The 16567-nt window shown below is 36.7% G+C and overlaps 1 protein-coding gene across 3 annotated transcripts; it reads right to left on the minus strand.

The window, feature by feature from the left end:
* Positions 1-1075: 1075 nt before the first annotated feature.
* On the minus strand, positions 1076-13613 carry LOC122005577 (transmembrane 9 superfamily member 7-like). Of its 3 annotated transcripts, none has more exons than XM_042560659.1 (7): positions 13344-13613; positions 5696-5860; positions 5469-5578; positions 5133-5226; positions 4945-5057; positions 2591-2738; positions 1076-2477 (listed from the first exon to the last, which is right to left on the minus strand). In XM_042560659.1, the coding sequence occupies exons 1-7, from the start codon at positions 13458-13460 to the stop codon at positions 1320-1322; spliced, it is 1905 nt and encodes a 634-aa protein (XP_042416593.1). In that variant the 5' UTR covers positions 13461-13613; the 3' UTR covers positions 1076-1319. The 3 variants fall into 3 exon arrangements, with proteins under 3 accessions (XP_042416593.1, XP_042416594.1, XP_042416595.1); XM_042560660.1 differs by lacking the exon at positions 13344-13613 and adding an exon at positions 9593-9615; XM_042560661.1 differs by lacking the exon at positions 13344-13613 and adding an exon at positions 8467-8488.
* Between the last annotated feature and the right edge of the window lie 2954 nt (positions 13614-16567).

The raw sequence follows: 16567 nt of genomic DNA on the forward strand, positions 1-16567 counted from the left end.
TCAACCAAGTTGGTTAGGTCCTGCTGTGTTTGATCCCTGTGTCTGAGTGTGCAGGAGCTTAGGAGCACAGGAAGTTGAGCGGAAGACGCAGCTAGCGAGAAGGACGGCACGGGAAGGGAGCCGACGGGCTCGGTGCGTCCGAAAGACGAGAGAGCTGCGGAAGAGTACTCCTGTGGGCGTGAAGAGCGTGCGCGGCGTTCGAGAGACGTTAAGCCGGGACGGAAGACTGCTCGAGGAGAAGGCCGGGAATTGGGTTCGGGTGAGCCCTATTCCGGTTGGCCACAATCACCCAAAAGAACGGAGCTTCGGAAGCTAAAGCGAAGAAGAAAAGGAGTCAAAAGAAGCTGGAAATTACTGTAGCAGAAAGTTACTGTAGCAGAAGTTACTGTAGCTTGAAAGCGCCTTAAACAAGCTTGAAGGCGCCCTTGAAGGCGCCTTCAAGCCTGTTCAAGGCGCCTTGAAGCTGGAGTTTGCGCTGCGGATAAAGTTTTATCCGCAGATCGAGTTGGAGGCGCCTTGAACCCTGTTGGAGGCGCCTTGGACTCTCGGGATAAGATTTCCAGGGCCTATATAAAGGCCCATGAAGCTAGGAATTCAACAACAACTCAAGCATTCAATCTGTAGTGTTTCCTAGCAATAGTTCTGAGCTTTTGAAAGTGTAAAAGGCTTCTCCGCATTCAGTAAAGGAGAGTTTCTTTTAGTGCCCTTCTACTGCCCTGGATTAACAACCTTCTTGGTTGTAACCAGGTTAATTCTTCTGTGTCTTTCTTTTACTGTTTTATTATTTTGTTAACTATTGCACTAACTGAGTTGAAAGTACGAGGAGGGTATAGTTACTTTTTGTTTTCAGCAATTCACCCCCCTCTTGCCGGCCTCCGCTGCACCAACACTGACATCTAACCAGTCAATCTCGTTAGTCACGTTTCATCCCATTGAATCAGTCAAAAAAATATAATTCAACTGAACACTTGCTTCATCAATTGGGTTAGATGTCTACTAAAACAATGTGAATGATCCTAGAACAATAAAGAAAATGTCATAATCCACAATGAAACATTGAAATGAGAATAATGCATTCTTCAAAAGTGTTTTAATTCATTCGATATAGATGGATTCTGAGTGAACAAAGATACAAAGAACGCGTCCAAAAATAATAAGAGTGGAATACAATAAGCAAAGTCCTACACCATGCTATATTTGCCTTAAAACACTACTGATAGCCTGTTCTGTTGTGACGAAGATCTTTTACCACAACTAAATATGATAACTTCCCAAATGCTGACAAGACTGCTTCAAACGCCTGTTTTCCAACACCCTGATCAGTCAATTTTCACAGATGAGTATATCTTGCGGACAAACCAGAAGCAAGCATAGAAACCCATCGTGCCAGTCAATACGAAAAATGAGTAAGACGCAATCAGCATGTAGCCAAAGTAGAGAACTCCTGAAACAAATTTGGTTATCTCCAACTTTGTGAAGAAATAGAATGCTGAATATGCAAAGAGGTAGAGAGCAGAAGATCCTGCAGTCAAATAGGCTCTCCACCACCAGTGATAGTCCTCACTGCAGAGCTGGAAGTAGCAAAGAACAATTGTAATTTCAGCACAGGTTATGATGAGAATGAGGAAGACCAAGAACAGGAAGCCAAAGATATAGTAGAACTGGTTCAGCCATATTGAGGTCAGGATGAAGAAGAGCTCAATGAAAACAGCACCAAATGGAAGAATCCCACCAATTAGTATAGAGAATACAGGCTGCATGTACCAAGCTTGCTCAGGTATCTGCCGGGGGATCTTGTTTGTCTTAACGGGATCTTCAAGAGCTGGCCTCTTGTAGCCAATGTAGCTACCGACAAAAACCAGAGGAACAGATATGCCAAACCATAAAAACACCAAAGCAAACATGGTTCCGAAGGGAACAGCACCCGATGACTTCTCACCCCATATCAGAGCATTCAGCACAAAGAAAATGGCAAATACAATACCAGGAAACATGAAAGCAGTTTTCAAGGTGATCCTCTTCCATTCTGAACCTTTGAACATTTTATAGAGACGGGCAGAAGAATATCCAGCAAATAGCCCCATGAAAACCCAGAGTAGAACCATAGCAGTCATCAGGCCCCCACGGTTGGAGGGAGAAAGGAAACCCAACAATGCAAAAATCATAGTAACCAACGTCATTCCAAAGAATTGAACTCCGGTTCCTATGTACACACAAAGAAGCCCAGAGTTAAGCGGTGGTCTGAAGATGTCCCCATGAACTAATTTCCATCCTGTTTCTTCCTGGGCCTCATCCTGTGACTCTAGCTGGTTGTAGTTGGCTATATCTCTGTAAAGAGTCCTCAGCATAATCATGGCGACCATGCCCGATAAAAAGAGAACTATCATTAAAGAGTTAATGATAGAAAACCAGTGGATTTGATCATCATTCATGAGAAGGTAAGTGTCCCAACGAGAAGCCCATTTGATCTCACTGGGCTGCAATAAACATATATACAGATAGAGATGTATGAGAAATACTTGAACAATATACATGGCATATCAAGGAAAAAAGTATTTTACAACATAAGCTCCAGAAAGACGCTACACACCTGGAAGGTAACATCATAAGAAAAAACAACATATGAGTCAGCAGTTACTTCTTGAGGTGGATTGCCACCAGGGGATATTTTGCTCTCAGAGGTGCATGTGGTAACTTTAAGGTTCTTATCACCCAATTCAGTGTATGTATGCTTCACACTGTTGGTAAAAAGCAAGAGAGAGGTAAGCAAGCAAATTATAATTTATCTATCATGATACAAAATTAAGTATGAGATAATGCATGCAACCAAAAACTTCAAATAAATTGGACTGATGAAGCTACTTTGATGGTCCTTTTACTAGTATAAAGGATCTTGAAAACCTCAATTGGGCAAGCCCAAACACTTTGAATGAATAATGTAAATTTAATTTAAGTCATCGTTATCAAGCCAAGTTGGTCACAACTATTTAGTGTTAGTTACATAAAACTTATCCTTTCATTAAATTTTATTGAAGGCTATAAATTAGTACTAATATTCAAAATTGACTAAATCACTTTTTTCATATATTTGAATAATAATTTTTTATGACATGTTTCCTTATATATTTCAATCTAATAATAGATTCAAACCTACTAGCTATAGGATTTATAGGTAGTGCTAACTTATATTTATATCATCTCAACCTAGTTTCTTTAATTTTATTATTTGTTAGAGCCATGGCTTTAAATATGGCCCAGTGCTAGAGTTTTGATCACCCAGTATTGTGTGTCAACACCAGACGTGCTTCAAATCTTGTAGAGACAGACTTAAATGAGTGTCAATCTAATAAAATGGTTCAACTTCAAGTACCATATTGTGTCCACTTAGCTTGTTTACCTCAAAATATAAATCTATGACAATTCAAAATTTTAAATAAATTTTTGGAACAACAAATGACAATTAAGTGTTTCAACTAATACTAAGTGGGAAGCATGAGATGGAATCTAGGTTATTGTAACATCTTGCTGCACATTTTCCAAAACCTAAAGGATTTTTGGTATTTGAACTAATTTTTAGACATGCCCATAAATATATCTCAACTAATTACTTCAAGTTGGACTCAGATTGGAACATCAGAATTGGCTAGGCACAAGTACAAGATATGGATACAAGTAGCATCAAAATAGATAAGTGTGGGAAATGAATTACTGTTTCAATAATAGTTAATATAGGGAGGCATCAGAATCATTGATAAGCATGTGAGAAATATTAAGTTAAAATTAAGAATTGAACAGGATACTGATACAGGCATCTAGAGTAAAGCAACCTATTTAAAAGGTGTAATTTACAATTCCAAATAAATTTCTCTTTCTTTAATATGGAAAGCATGGCTACTACTTATTGCTATCAAAATATCCTCCTTTATCCTGACATTCCATAAGTAGCTTAAGTCTCAAATATTTGGGGTTGCCCATATGAATCTTATTACTTTATCACAATCCATGCTCGTTGTTAAGAAATTTTTGATGTTGATCATCAAGGTGATACAACAATCAATTTTTTCCTCTGGACAAGAATGTCAAAGAACTTAATAAATGACTACCATGTGCAAAAATTAAAGGACGATATTTTTGTTTGCAGAAAGTTGATAGCTGTAGTTACTAAGTTCTTGCTGACGCTAGTACAGCCTCCGCGGTCATAGAGTAACTTTGAAGTAAGATTATTGTAAATTTGACTTGCTAATGTATATCCTTTTTAATCAAACTTTCTGATTTTATATTGTAAGTTTATTCCACTATGCTTTATAAAAATCTCTGTAAAAAATAAAAATACCTCCACCCATAGTCCCATATATTGAACTCAATCATTTTTGTTTTATGTCTAGCTTAAACATGGAGAGGACATGAACAAGAAGAGAAACCCCAACTTAATGGATTGTTCACCTCAGGATCTCCATAAGAAAAAAGTTCAGAAATGCATAGTTGCCTAGTCTTTGTTTATACAGTGGTTAAACAGTCATAGTAAGCATACTCCCGCAAAATGGAAAATCACAGTTACTAGACATCACTGAATAACAAATGATCTGATGATCAAAAAACAATAGTTGGATTCTAGACTAGCAAACTTTCAAAAGTGTATCATAATAAACTACGGAAAAAGATTGCACCGACACTAAAGATGAGGATTAGATTAACAACACTTTTCCTCTTACATAAATTCCCAAAAAAATTGAACCTTTCTTCTTTATTATCTCCGTATAGTCACAAAACAGGCATTGATAACAGAAGAAAAGCAAATTCTTAACCATTCCAAACTACTATGTAGCACAGACAAATTACACAATAATCACATGCTGCATTATTAGCAATCAGATGCCGACACAAATATAGGTGTTTGCTAACAATAAGATCTGGATCAAATAGAAGCTTATTAAACAACAGTACCTGCTTGGAATAACTTCAAAACCAACAATCCTAGCTTCATCAGACTCCACATCCTTATGGTACATGACTTTGAAACTAAGATGGTTACTGAGGTAATATTTATTGTCCCTCCCCTAATAACAGAAATTGCATATTACTATATAATAAACAAATTCCAGAAAGTTTACATGATGTAGTAAATAACTTACCTTGTATCCAACACGGAAACCATTTTCGATGATAGTAGCTTGACTTCCATCTCTCCGCTGCCTAACAACTGCAAGGGGTAGATTGTCCAGAATCCTAGAGTGTAACACATTGGCCAAGATAATTATAAATATTGTTGTTATAAGATGTGGAAAAAAAAAACTTGATGTTTACAAGAAAACTATAGATTGTCAGGAATCCTAAAAAGTGTATAACTTTGACCAAGATAATTAAAAATATGAATTTTATAAGATGTGGGGAAAAACTTGATAACTGCAACAAGAAAACTAGTGCAATTGCTATATATAATAAGTGGCTGAGTGGAATAAATTGCATACATGTTTACACGATACTCATCATCAATCTTCTCCTTGAAGTTCTTAGCAGTTTCTGTGTTGAGTTTTACTGGACAAGCTACCTTGCAACCCTCATCAACTCTCATTTTAAACTGAGATTAAAAGCCAAAATGAAAAAAGAGAGGTTGAGCAGGTTTTAATTGGTCCACAAGTACAAACGTCAAGTAACAAAATCTTATTGAGGCAGGCATGCAAAAATCAATACTCACTGTGTAAACAGAATTTTCTATGCGATCACCACGAAGGACCTCCCCCAAATTTTCAGCATTGTTCATTATTTTCGAAGGTTTGCAGTAATCCAAGAAATAGTAATCATATGGAAGCTGTGTCTTAGTGGAGGAAAGTTTATTCACTTTAACTTGTAATTCATCGCCCTGGGAAAAATGAATAGCCAATGTCAATAATTGGACCAGGTGATAATTAAACAAAAGATTAGATCAGAAATAAATATTAAAAGAAAACATAAAAAAAGACACAAAGTAGATAAATGCTGAACTACATCCATGAACACAGATAATACCATGCTTTGATCAGAAACTGACATGTTAACATCCAAGATAGCAGTTGAGCATCAACTATTTACGACTAACAGTCACTGGACATCTAGAATAATAAACATCCAAGATCCCTCCCTCTGAGAAGATTTGTCCTCTCAATAAGATATAACTCCACAAACACTGAGGTATATTTGGTTTGTGAAATTCTTTGCTCTCCTTTTCCAATGAAATTAAAATTTTGAAAAATGAAAAGAAAAGGTAAAGTACAAGCGGTATCACCTTTTTAATAGAAAAATCAAGTTTTGCACAGAGGAAAATTGACGATTCCTACAAATGAGGGAAAAAATAATGTTTTCATTGAGCCTATTTTCCTGATAATTTCTCAGTGTGCACATTTTTCACAACACTTCTCCTTTTGTTTTGAGATTTTTTATTGAAAAGAAAAAGAAAAAGAACTCTTTCCTAAACAAGTTAGCCTAATTTTTGCACATAACTTATAGAATGGCAATGAGAACTTTAGCTTTTGACAATAAGTCGGTCATTGAGTGCGCCTCACTAAATTAATAGATGCATACTATAATCCAAAAACAAGTCAAACATAAAAGGATAGCCCAATACACGAAGCTCTCGCCAATGCGGGGTCTCGAAGAAAGATTAGACCGCATTGGGTCTATTCGACTCGAACCCGTAACCATAAGGTCACACGGTAACAACTTTACCATTGCGTCAAGTCTCCCCCTTAAAAACGAGTCAAACATAGAAGTTTAAAATAAAAATATAGACTCTGACTGCGTGCACACTTCTAAGTGTGAGTCGCCAAACCCTTATTTCAGAAAAATATCCTATAAATATTCTACTAAGAGAAAATTTCCTTTTTCCCTTGTCTTCCATAGTTTACCTACTTTTCAATTTACCCTCCAAAATTTAGAATATTGCATTTTAACTCCTTAGAGTTTGCAAAATACAATCCTTAAGTTTTGGCTACTTTTCAAAATGCCTCAAGTTTTCAATATTATCAAATGCCCCCCAAGTTTTAACTAATTTTCAACAAGCATGTAATCTTAATTCAAAACTCCACTCTACGTTATCTTTTAATAGAGAAGTAAAGAATTGAGGCTATGTGTCTGTCACATGTGAACATTTAGAGTGGATTTTATAGAGGTAAAATATTGTAGCCACAAGTTTAGTTTTTAACTAGAAGCACATTTGTAAATTTCTTGGTCAATCATTAGAGGTTGCTCACTCATCTTCTTCCTTATGAAATGGTTTACTCTTACACCAATAGTTGCTTGCTCATCTTCTTTCTTATGAAACTGTCCACTCTTTTTTTTTCAGCAATGACTACTCACTCATCTTCCTCCACATAAAAAGGTTTGCTCCTTCACCAATAGCCACTCAATCATGTCCTTCCCCGTAAAGTTGCTCAATCTTTCACGATCTCTTACAAACCCCACCATTGAATCTTCTTACTCCCATCACTCGCTCCTCACTATCTTTGTCATTGTGAAGTTGTTAGCTGCTCTATGCAAGATTTAAGGTTTAGTGTTGTGATGGGAAGAAGATGTGGTAATGAGGACTTATGAGAGATCGTGAAGGAACAACCGATTTCATGAGGAAAAATATGAGTCAGTTTCGGTGAAAGGGTAAGCAACTATTGGTGAAAGTAGCTATTGGAAAAAGCAACTATTGGTGAGTGTGGAAATCATGATTCCGAAAACATTCCATAAATTATGGGATATGGTTGTTTAGCTAGTTTCTATAAATGTCTATTTAGTTTTATAGATATGTATGTTAGAATTTTTCAGGTTTTTTATTATAACAGTCTCTTATGAATAATAAGTCATTGTTAAAAAAGGGTTAGGATCTCATGAATTTGACAAATTTTGAGTTAATACAATTTTCAACGATAAGTAAACAACTACCAATATTTATATGCTTATCGAAGTTGTTTTTGAATTTTGAAGTAGAAATTGGGTTTGGAGTTAATATTTCCGGTGGTGTTTTTAACTGTGAACGCTAATCAGTGTGAGCAGTGATTGGCATTTTTGGACGAATATAGGCACTTTGGAAGGGTGTTTTCCTCATATTTGCTTCTCATCTATGAGCCTCGCCTATTAGGAATCAACAAGACCCATACGTCTTGTTGTTCAAGCTTTACCATGACTATTTCAAGTCTTATAACGAGGTTTCAGTAGATCTTGTTGGTTTTACAAGTTTAAATCACAAGACAGTTCCATCCCCTTCCTTAGATAGTTACCTTTCTAGAGACTTTATACTCGGATAAGGTCTGAGAATTCTTGAAGACAAAGGAGACGGAAATAGAGTCTTTCCTTAGGCCTAGAAAATTTTATTAAGCTGCCATAGGCATTTTAAGGGAAAACATACAAACTAATTTGGACAGTAGCTAATTACAAGCTTATGTGCTAATTACAAGCTTACATAAGAAAATTAAAATAGTAAGGACATTACTGGAGCATACTTACACGAAACTGAATCACACTTGTGCTAAAACTGAATCACACTTGTGCTAAAGCACACTAGCACACTGACTCGTTCTCTCTTGCTTCATCTGCTTTAGCTGAGATGGTCTTTTATGGGGTGTGTTGGTTGTGAGGATTGCTTAGAAGAGAAGGAAAGAAGACAATGAGTTGTCTTCGTAGTGGATAAGAAAGAGGGGGGTAGAGAGTGGTGGGAAGGAGTTGTCTTCGTGAGTAGAGAATAAAGAAGGGAGGCAGCACGAAGTGAAGGATGAGTTATAGCCGATAATGGAGAATCCGCGGAGTAAAAATTTCTGGTAGAGAAATAATGATAATTGACGTAACCACTTACGTCTGTTGCTATGACTCCATCATGTTGTCAAAGATTACGTTGGCCCACTGAGTTTAAAGACAGAGCTATGGTGCTGGTAACTTGAGTTGGGGTGTTGGCTCTGTTTAGAGCATGCCTATAGGATATTATTGATTTGAGCTAACTAATTTCTTTGTTGCCCACCTTTCAGCCTTCTTCTAATAATGTTGGTAGAAGGTCGTATGTTGGGTTGAAAAATCAAACAAAATAAATCTGATTCCCATATCTCTTGGCTAATAGATCTTTTCAATGTATGTTTCTCCGACTAGTATGTAATTGTCTAGATCTTCATGCTGATCTCATAACCAATTGCTTCCTTAATTGAAACACGCCAATGCTTAAGTTGATGTGCTGGAAGTGTTGCCCATCAAGATAGGAGGGATATTCTTCAATTTCTAATTGAAACCCATTTATCTCATAGATGTTTATCTTGATTAAGTGTCTGGCTGGTTCTATCTTTAGATTTATTCACTCTAGCGAGAAGCTTTCAAATGTGCAGATAACAAATATTTCTTCTTCTTCAAGGGCGTGAACTATAATGTTGTCCAATTTCTTTGGGAAGTCTTTAACGAAATCCAAATTGTGTACTAAAGTTTGTGTAGAAGTCCATAATCCATTAAAGTAAATAGAGTAATAAGTTTTCCTCTAAAATTTCTTCGAACATATTTTTCAAAGTTAATATTGGTTTTTCTGAAGGAGTTAAGTAGTTGGCATTAGAGTTTAAAATATCATTCTATGCCAGGCAAAATGAGTGAAACTTACTGTTCCGCCCGCAAATTGAAATCGACATCGGAGCTTCCAAGCCCCTTGGAGGCAGCAGATTCATCATGCAAGCCCCATGGCAGCGTACTCGTTGCGCGAGACTCGTGGCGACGGTGGACTCATTGCGCGAGCCTTGCGGCGACGACGAACTCGTCATGCGAGCGACAGACTCGTCCCGAGATCCCCACGGCCACGGCAGACTTATCGTGCAACAGGTGTCAATGAACAGTAAAATTAAATAAACGCATACTAATTTCAATCAATTCCTAGCTATAGTAGGGATGTTTTAAATAGGCTTAACTAAACTCTAATAAAATTATCCCATTAATTATATATATTTTAAAAATATATATTTTTTGTAGTTTAAATATTTAGATTAATTTCTATTCTTAATTAATACATTTTATATTTAAAAAATTACTGAAATCATACCAGCACAATACAAAACCAAAACTGTATCGTTCCGGTCCATGACCAAAATCTCGACATGGCCAAGATTTTAAACCTTGGTTGGCATTGACAACCATATTTGTCTAGTCTACACAGGCTTTGGAGACCTTTTGACATTTCATTTTATAGCCAGCATTCAGCTTCGTAGATAATTAACATACCTTTGGGAGGGTTTGTATGGAATGTCTTGAGTATTTCACATAAGTCAAGGAACGTTTGGAAAGTTGATTTTTTTACCATACTTCAAATATATGTGAATATGTCTTCTGAGATAGTAGTCGGAAAACCCAAGAACATTGATTCCAACGTTCCAATTCTTCAGAATCAATGTTTTTGGGTTTCCCGACTACTATCACAAATCCACAAATATTTGAAGTATAATAGAAAGATCAACTTTCCAAATGTTCCTTTACTTAGATGTGAAATACTTAAGACATTCCATACAAACCCTCCTGGAGGTACGACAATTATCTACGAAGTTGAATTCAATTATAAACTCAAATGTCAAAAACTCTCCAAAGCCTGTGGAGACTCAAACAGATATGGTTGTTAATGTCAACTACTTTACTCCTTTAGAAAAGACAATATTGACTTTGAAAAATATGTCCCAAGAAATTTCAGAGGAAGGTTTATTGACTTTGGGCAGTATTATAGCTCACACCCTTGAAGAAGAAGCATTTGTTATCTACACATTTGAAAGCTCCCCGCCAGAGTAGATAAATCTAAAGATAGAACCAGCTAGCCATTGAAGAATATCCCTTCGATCCTAATCTAGAGTGGTAGCACTTCCAACACCGGCAAATCAATTTAAGCATTGGCATGCTTCGATCCAAGGAAACAATTAGTTATGAGATCAGACAATTACATACTAGTTGAAAAAACATACACCGAAAAGATCTACGGGCCAAGAGACATGGGCACCAAATTTATTTCGTTTAATTTTTCTACCCAGCATATGACCCTCTACCAATATTAAAGGTGGGCAACAAAGAAACTAGCCAACTCAGCAATATCCTATAAGCGTGCTCTAAACAGAACCAACACTCCAACTCAAGCTACCAGCCCTAGAGCCCCGTCTTGAGACTCAATGGGTGAACATAATCTTGACAACATGATGGAGTCATAGCAACAGACGTAAGTCGTGACTTCAGCTCACATCAATTCGTAAGTCATGAAGTCAACTAGCATTATTTCTCTACCTACAGAAAATTTTACTAAGTGGATTCTCCACTACCTGCTACAACTAATCCTCCACTACCTAATGCCTCCCTTCTTTTTCCCCCACTCACGAAGACAACCCCTTCCCACCACTCTGTGTCCCCCTCTTTCTTCTTGACTATGAAGAGGGATCATTGTCCTCTTTCCTTCTCTTCTAAGCAATCCTCACAACCAACACGCCCTATAAAAGACCATCTCAGCTAGAGCAAACGAAGCAAGAGAGAACAAGTGTGCTAGTGTGTGCAAGTGTGCTAGTGTGTGCAAGTGTGATTTCAGTTTCTACAAGTATGCTCCTATAATGTCCTTACTATTTTAATTTTCTTATGTAAGTTTGTAATTAGCTACTGTCCAAATTAGTTTGTATGCTTGTAACTTCCTAGTTTGCATGTTTTCCGTAAAATGTCTATGGCAACTTAATAAAATTTTCTAGGCCTAAGGAAAGACTTTGTTTTCGTCTCCTTTGTCTTCAAGAATTCTCAGACCTTATCTAAGTACATCTGTAGAAAGATAACTATCTAAGGAAGAGGATGAAATTGTCTTGAGGTTTAAGCTTGTAAAACCATTGCTGACTAAATTGGGCAGCAAGAGCTACGAGCTCATTATAAAACCTGAAAAAGACGGAGTAAAGTTTGAACAACAAGATATGGTTCTTGTTACATCCTAATAGGTGAGGCTCACTGATGAGAAGCAAATATGAGGAAAACACCCTTCCAAAGTGCTGAGATTCATCCTAAGACCCAAACCCACCAATCACAATCACTGTGCACACTGATCACTGTTCCAGTTAAAAACTGAAAAACACCACCGAAAATATTAACTCCAAACCCAACTTCTACTTCAAAATTTAAAAACATCTCGGACACGAAGCATATCAATATTGGCGTTGAGCTAGTGGTCGTTGCTGAAGAAATGGATGATTTCAAAAGAAAGAAGATGAACGAGCAACCTCTAATGGATGAAATTAGAAACTTGCAAATGCCCATAGTTAAAACTCAACACACAATTCCATTTTTTTCACCCTTATGAAATTCCACCCAAATGATCATGTGTGACAAATGACCCCAATTCTTAAACTCTTCATTGAGAGATAACAAAAGGGGTATTTGAAATAGCATTAAAAAACTTGAGATATTTTAAAAATAATAAAATATTGAAGATCATTAAAGAAGTAGCCAATACTTAGGGATATTTTGACAATATTAAAAGCTTAGAGCATTCTAAAAAGTAAAAAGAACTTGAGGGCATCTTGTTGCTATTTTGCAAACTATAGGGATCAAATGTAATATTCTGAACTTTGAGTGACAAAATGAAAAAGTAAACTAGGGGGTAAAATAAAATTTCATCTTCTACTAAGAAGAAACAGCCATGTGTTCACATTAATCATATTCTTTCAACTTATCAGGGATAATAAATCAACGTCCCCTAATTCTAAGTAAGAAGATAATCAACTTCTAACCACCACCTAAATCAATGACTACTTAGCCTGATAATTTGATTTCAATCTAATTTAATTCTTATACATCTACAGGGAAAAATAAACGAGCAATGAATACAAAGTTGAGTCTACGAACATATATGAATCAATCAGAACCTCCTTTGAAAAGCAGGAGAAAAACATCGAGTGAATCATTGTTTTAACATCTCACCATGAAGCTAATACCAGTCATCTCTATTGGAAATGCAACAATAATACAGAATGCAAGTCAGTTGAAAGACAAATCCCGTGCACACAAGTAGTAAAGAATAAATCGAGCCAATGGCGACTTGTGATTAACGAGCAAGAAAATTTTAACATCTTAAGACTGAACCGTCTTCTAGGTTTAGATTTAATCGAAATAGCGCCAAGTTAGATGACAGCTCGGGATTAGGGGCCTATAGATCAGATCCTACATGAAGATTCATCAACAGTAACATCAAACGAAAATTTCTACCAGAAGAAGCGACAAGATCAAAAGACTGGAAGCTCAGATCTAGCGAAATATAAGATGTGCAAACACAAAACAAACCCGGATCTCGTGAAATCGGAGAAAAATCCAGATCCTCACCCAGATCAACAAAGGGATCAAAGCATAAAACGGATCACCTTACGGAAATCGCGGGGAGCGACGCCAGGGAGGTAGAAGGCGCGGGCGGAGGGCAACAAGACGAGCAGAAGTGCTAGGAGTAGGCACGCGGCGACCTCGCCGCTCGCCTTAGCCATTGCGCGAGGCGAGGAGGAAGGAGATAAGAGAGAGAGATCCCGGGGCGATCCCGGAGAAGAAAGAGCGAAACGACCGATTCGATGGGGGAAGAGGGAGAAAGAAGCAAAGCTCGAATGGAGAAGGAGGAAACTGGAATTGTAATTTAATCTCGCCTGAGCAATTGAACCGATGAAATTTGACTTCAAACGAAGCGGACGCCGAAAACGACTCACGTGTATACCTTCGTTAAGGGGTTGGAATTTTTTTCCGTGGGAACCAATTGGATAGCCGCAAAGGTTTTTTATGGGTTGGTGTTCTCTTGGGTGCGTTTGCTGGTATACGTTGGTTCGGATGGTGCAGGCGGTGAACGATCTGGTAGGCTGGGACGCCGTGGTCCCCGGGCGAGAGCTTGGTTCCCAAGCAAAAGCTGTGGGAGAGCGTACGTGATCGACTGGTCATCTGATTTTATGGCTTTGGTTTTTAATATTAAAATTCATACACGAAAGCCGAAGCAGACCGGCTTGGTGTGTTAAAGATTTTATAAAGAGAAATAATTTTATCCATAATTTTTTTAATAATCGAGATGTTTAAAAGAGAAATAATTTTAATAATTTCAAATTAGTTCGGAAGATGGGCGATCCGCCAACGGATTGAGCAAATTTAAAAGTAGGAGGGACCCTCACTCACTCAATAGTTACTATCATCATAATTGAAATTTGAATATTAAACACTTGAGAATTTACTTGAGTGCCTTATCGATGGGGACATAGTTATGAAAACTTAACTATAATGTTTGATTCAATTTATAAAAATGGACTAGATTTGAACCGATTCAATTATCCAAAATAATAAAATTGAACTAGGAAAAACTAAGGAAAAATTAAAAATAGCTCCTATTTTTAAAAGTCATCATGTGAGCCCTTCTTTTTTATTTTTATCATACGAATATCTACCCATCAATCTCCTATCAAAAATCACAATTGAGTCCTCAAGTATATTATTAATATTATTATTTCCTGTCACACATATTAAATCTTGAATCAATCAAACATGTTATAAAAATTATGAAATTATAGATGTTATAAATATTATAGTAATTATAGTTTTATAATTATTACAATTGAGATTTTTTCTATTCAACATCTACGTTGTAACCATCTCATCAAAAAATATGAGATTCGCATATCACATATACATTATATTAACACCTTTATTCTTTCATATTCATTTTAACATTATCACTCGTTATTATGGGGTCCACATGCTGCATATATACTATATTAATATAGTCATTCTCTCACGTAAATATACTACTAATTTAATTTAATTTATTAGTTTTAAATTTTAAAATTGTAAATTAAATTTTATTTGTTGATTTTTAATTTTAAAATTATATTTTAAAATTTTTAAAGAGAAATGATACTCGTCGTGATAGATTACTGCGAAAACTTTCCGCGACCCCGTTGGCAGTCTGCGTGGCCAACTCCACCTCAGCCCTCTCTCTCCGTCGCGAATGAAGTCCTCTTGCGTCACAATGTTCGATTTTTTTCGCGTGCCCGAACTCTCTGAGCCTCTTCCCCCTTGCAAAGCAGCAATTTTTTCTTCCCCCTTGCAAAGCAGCAACTTCTCCCTCCCCTGCCCTAATCCTCCCCCCAGCAAATTTAGTCGCGTGCCCTAACTTCTTCAAAAGCATTGTCGCGTCTTCTCCTTCTGTTCTCTTCCTCCTCCCAGCGAGCCTCGTCTTCCTCCTCCCAGCGTTCTCGAAGAGAGGAGCATTCTCTCTCACTGTTCTCCCTCAGCAAGGCTTGGCTCCATCAACGTTTTCCAAGGATTCGAAGAAGCACATCAAGTTATAGTAGCAAGGAGCATTGACTTTGAGTACTCTTTGAGGTAATCAACTTCTTCTTCTAATCTTTTCTTTCTTCAATTCGTGGTAACCCAATCCTAACTCATCCACACCTCCTCCTTCTTTTTCTTCTTCTTCTTCCCTCTCTCTTCCAAGGAATCGAAGAAGCACATCAAGTTATAGCATCAAGGAGCAGTGACTTTGAGTTTGAGCACTCTTTGAGGTAATCAACTTATTCTTCTTCTCTTCTTATTTATTTTTCAAGTTGGTAGGTGGGATTAAAATGTTCAGGTTCTTGAAGAACCTACCTTTTTTATCCAATCTCTAACTAATCAATCTGTATACTATTATTTTCTAAGTTGTACCTCTCGTATAGAGTTTACCATGTTAAAGATGACCCCTCTTGTAAATTAAACTGATGAAGGGACCTCTCAGATAACTAATGATATTTCAGTTTAAGCTCTTTATTAGTAACCATAGCTCAATATTGAAAGAACCTCTTATACCAGGGAAAGGTTAGAGGGCAAACCAGTTATTGAGACTCTTTACTAGTCTAAGAAGTATTCTCTTTCTTAGTCTTGTAAATATCCTATATCTTCATTACAATCACAGGAGATACACTACAGAAAAAGGATAGGCTTAGCACATGAAATGTATGGAAGGAAACTTTAACTCGCATAGCTAATGGTTTCTGCTTCTAGTTCATATTTTTTCATAGAGCTTGGCTCATCATCTAGCATGATATTCTAAAATCATAGCTTGTGTTATGTTTAATCTCATGTCATTCTCCTATTTGTTTGTATAGGCATGGAGGATTCACTTTTTCTTTTCAAATTTCTCTTCATCTTTTATGTATTACATGCTTAATTCCTGGGAAGAAATCAGAAACAATACATGATAAGTCTATTGATTCTTCAGCTGCTACAGTAGCAAAAAATGCAAAAAAAATCACATTGTATGTTTCATGTTTCATATAGGCTTCATTATGTTTCATATTTAATTCCTTTTGCACAAGAACATGAAAGATATTAATGATTTTCCCTTTTATAGATTTATTTTTGTGAAGAATGACATTGATTTTTTTTAATCTAAGTAATGAAAATTTGATTATTAGGTTGTTATTTCATGGCATCATCAAGTTATAGCAGCATTGACAATACTAGATTTCAAGATGTAACATGTAGGAACTGCGGACAAAGAATAGTGGTTTGTGTTTCTAGATCAACCAAGAATCCTGGAAGACAATATTACAGATGTGAGCAACATGGATGGCAAAAGTGG

The sequence above is a fragment of the Zingiber officinale genome, chromosome 7B, assembly GCF_018446385.1.
Source record: "Zingiber officinale cultivar Zhangliang chromosome 7B, Zo_v1.1, whole genome shotgun sequence".
Classification (NCBI taxonomy): domain Eukaryota; kingdom Viridiplantae; phylum Streptophyta; class Magnoliopsida; order Zingiberales; family Zingiberaceae; genus Zingiber; species Zingiber officinale.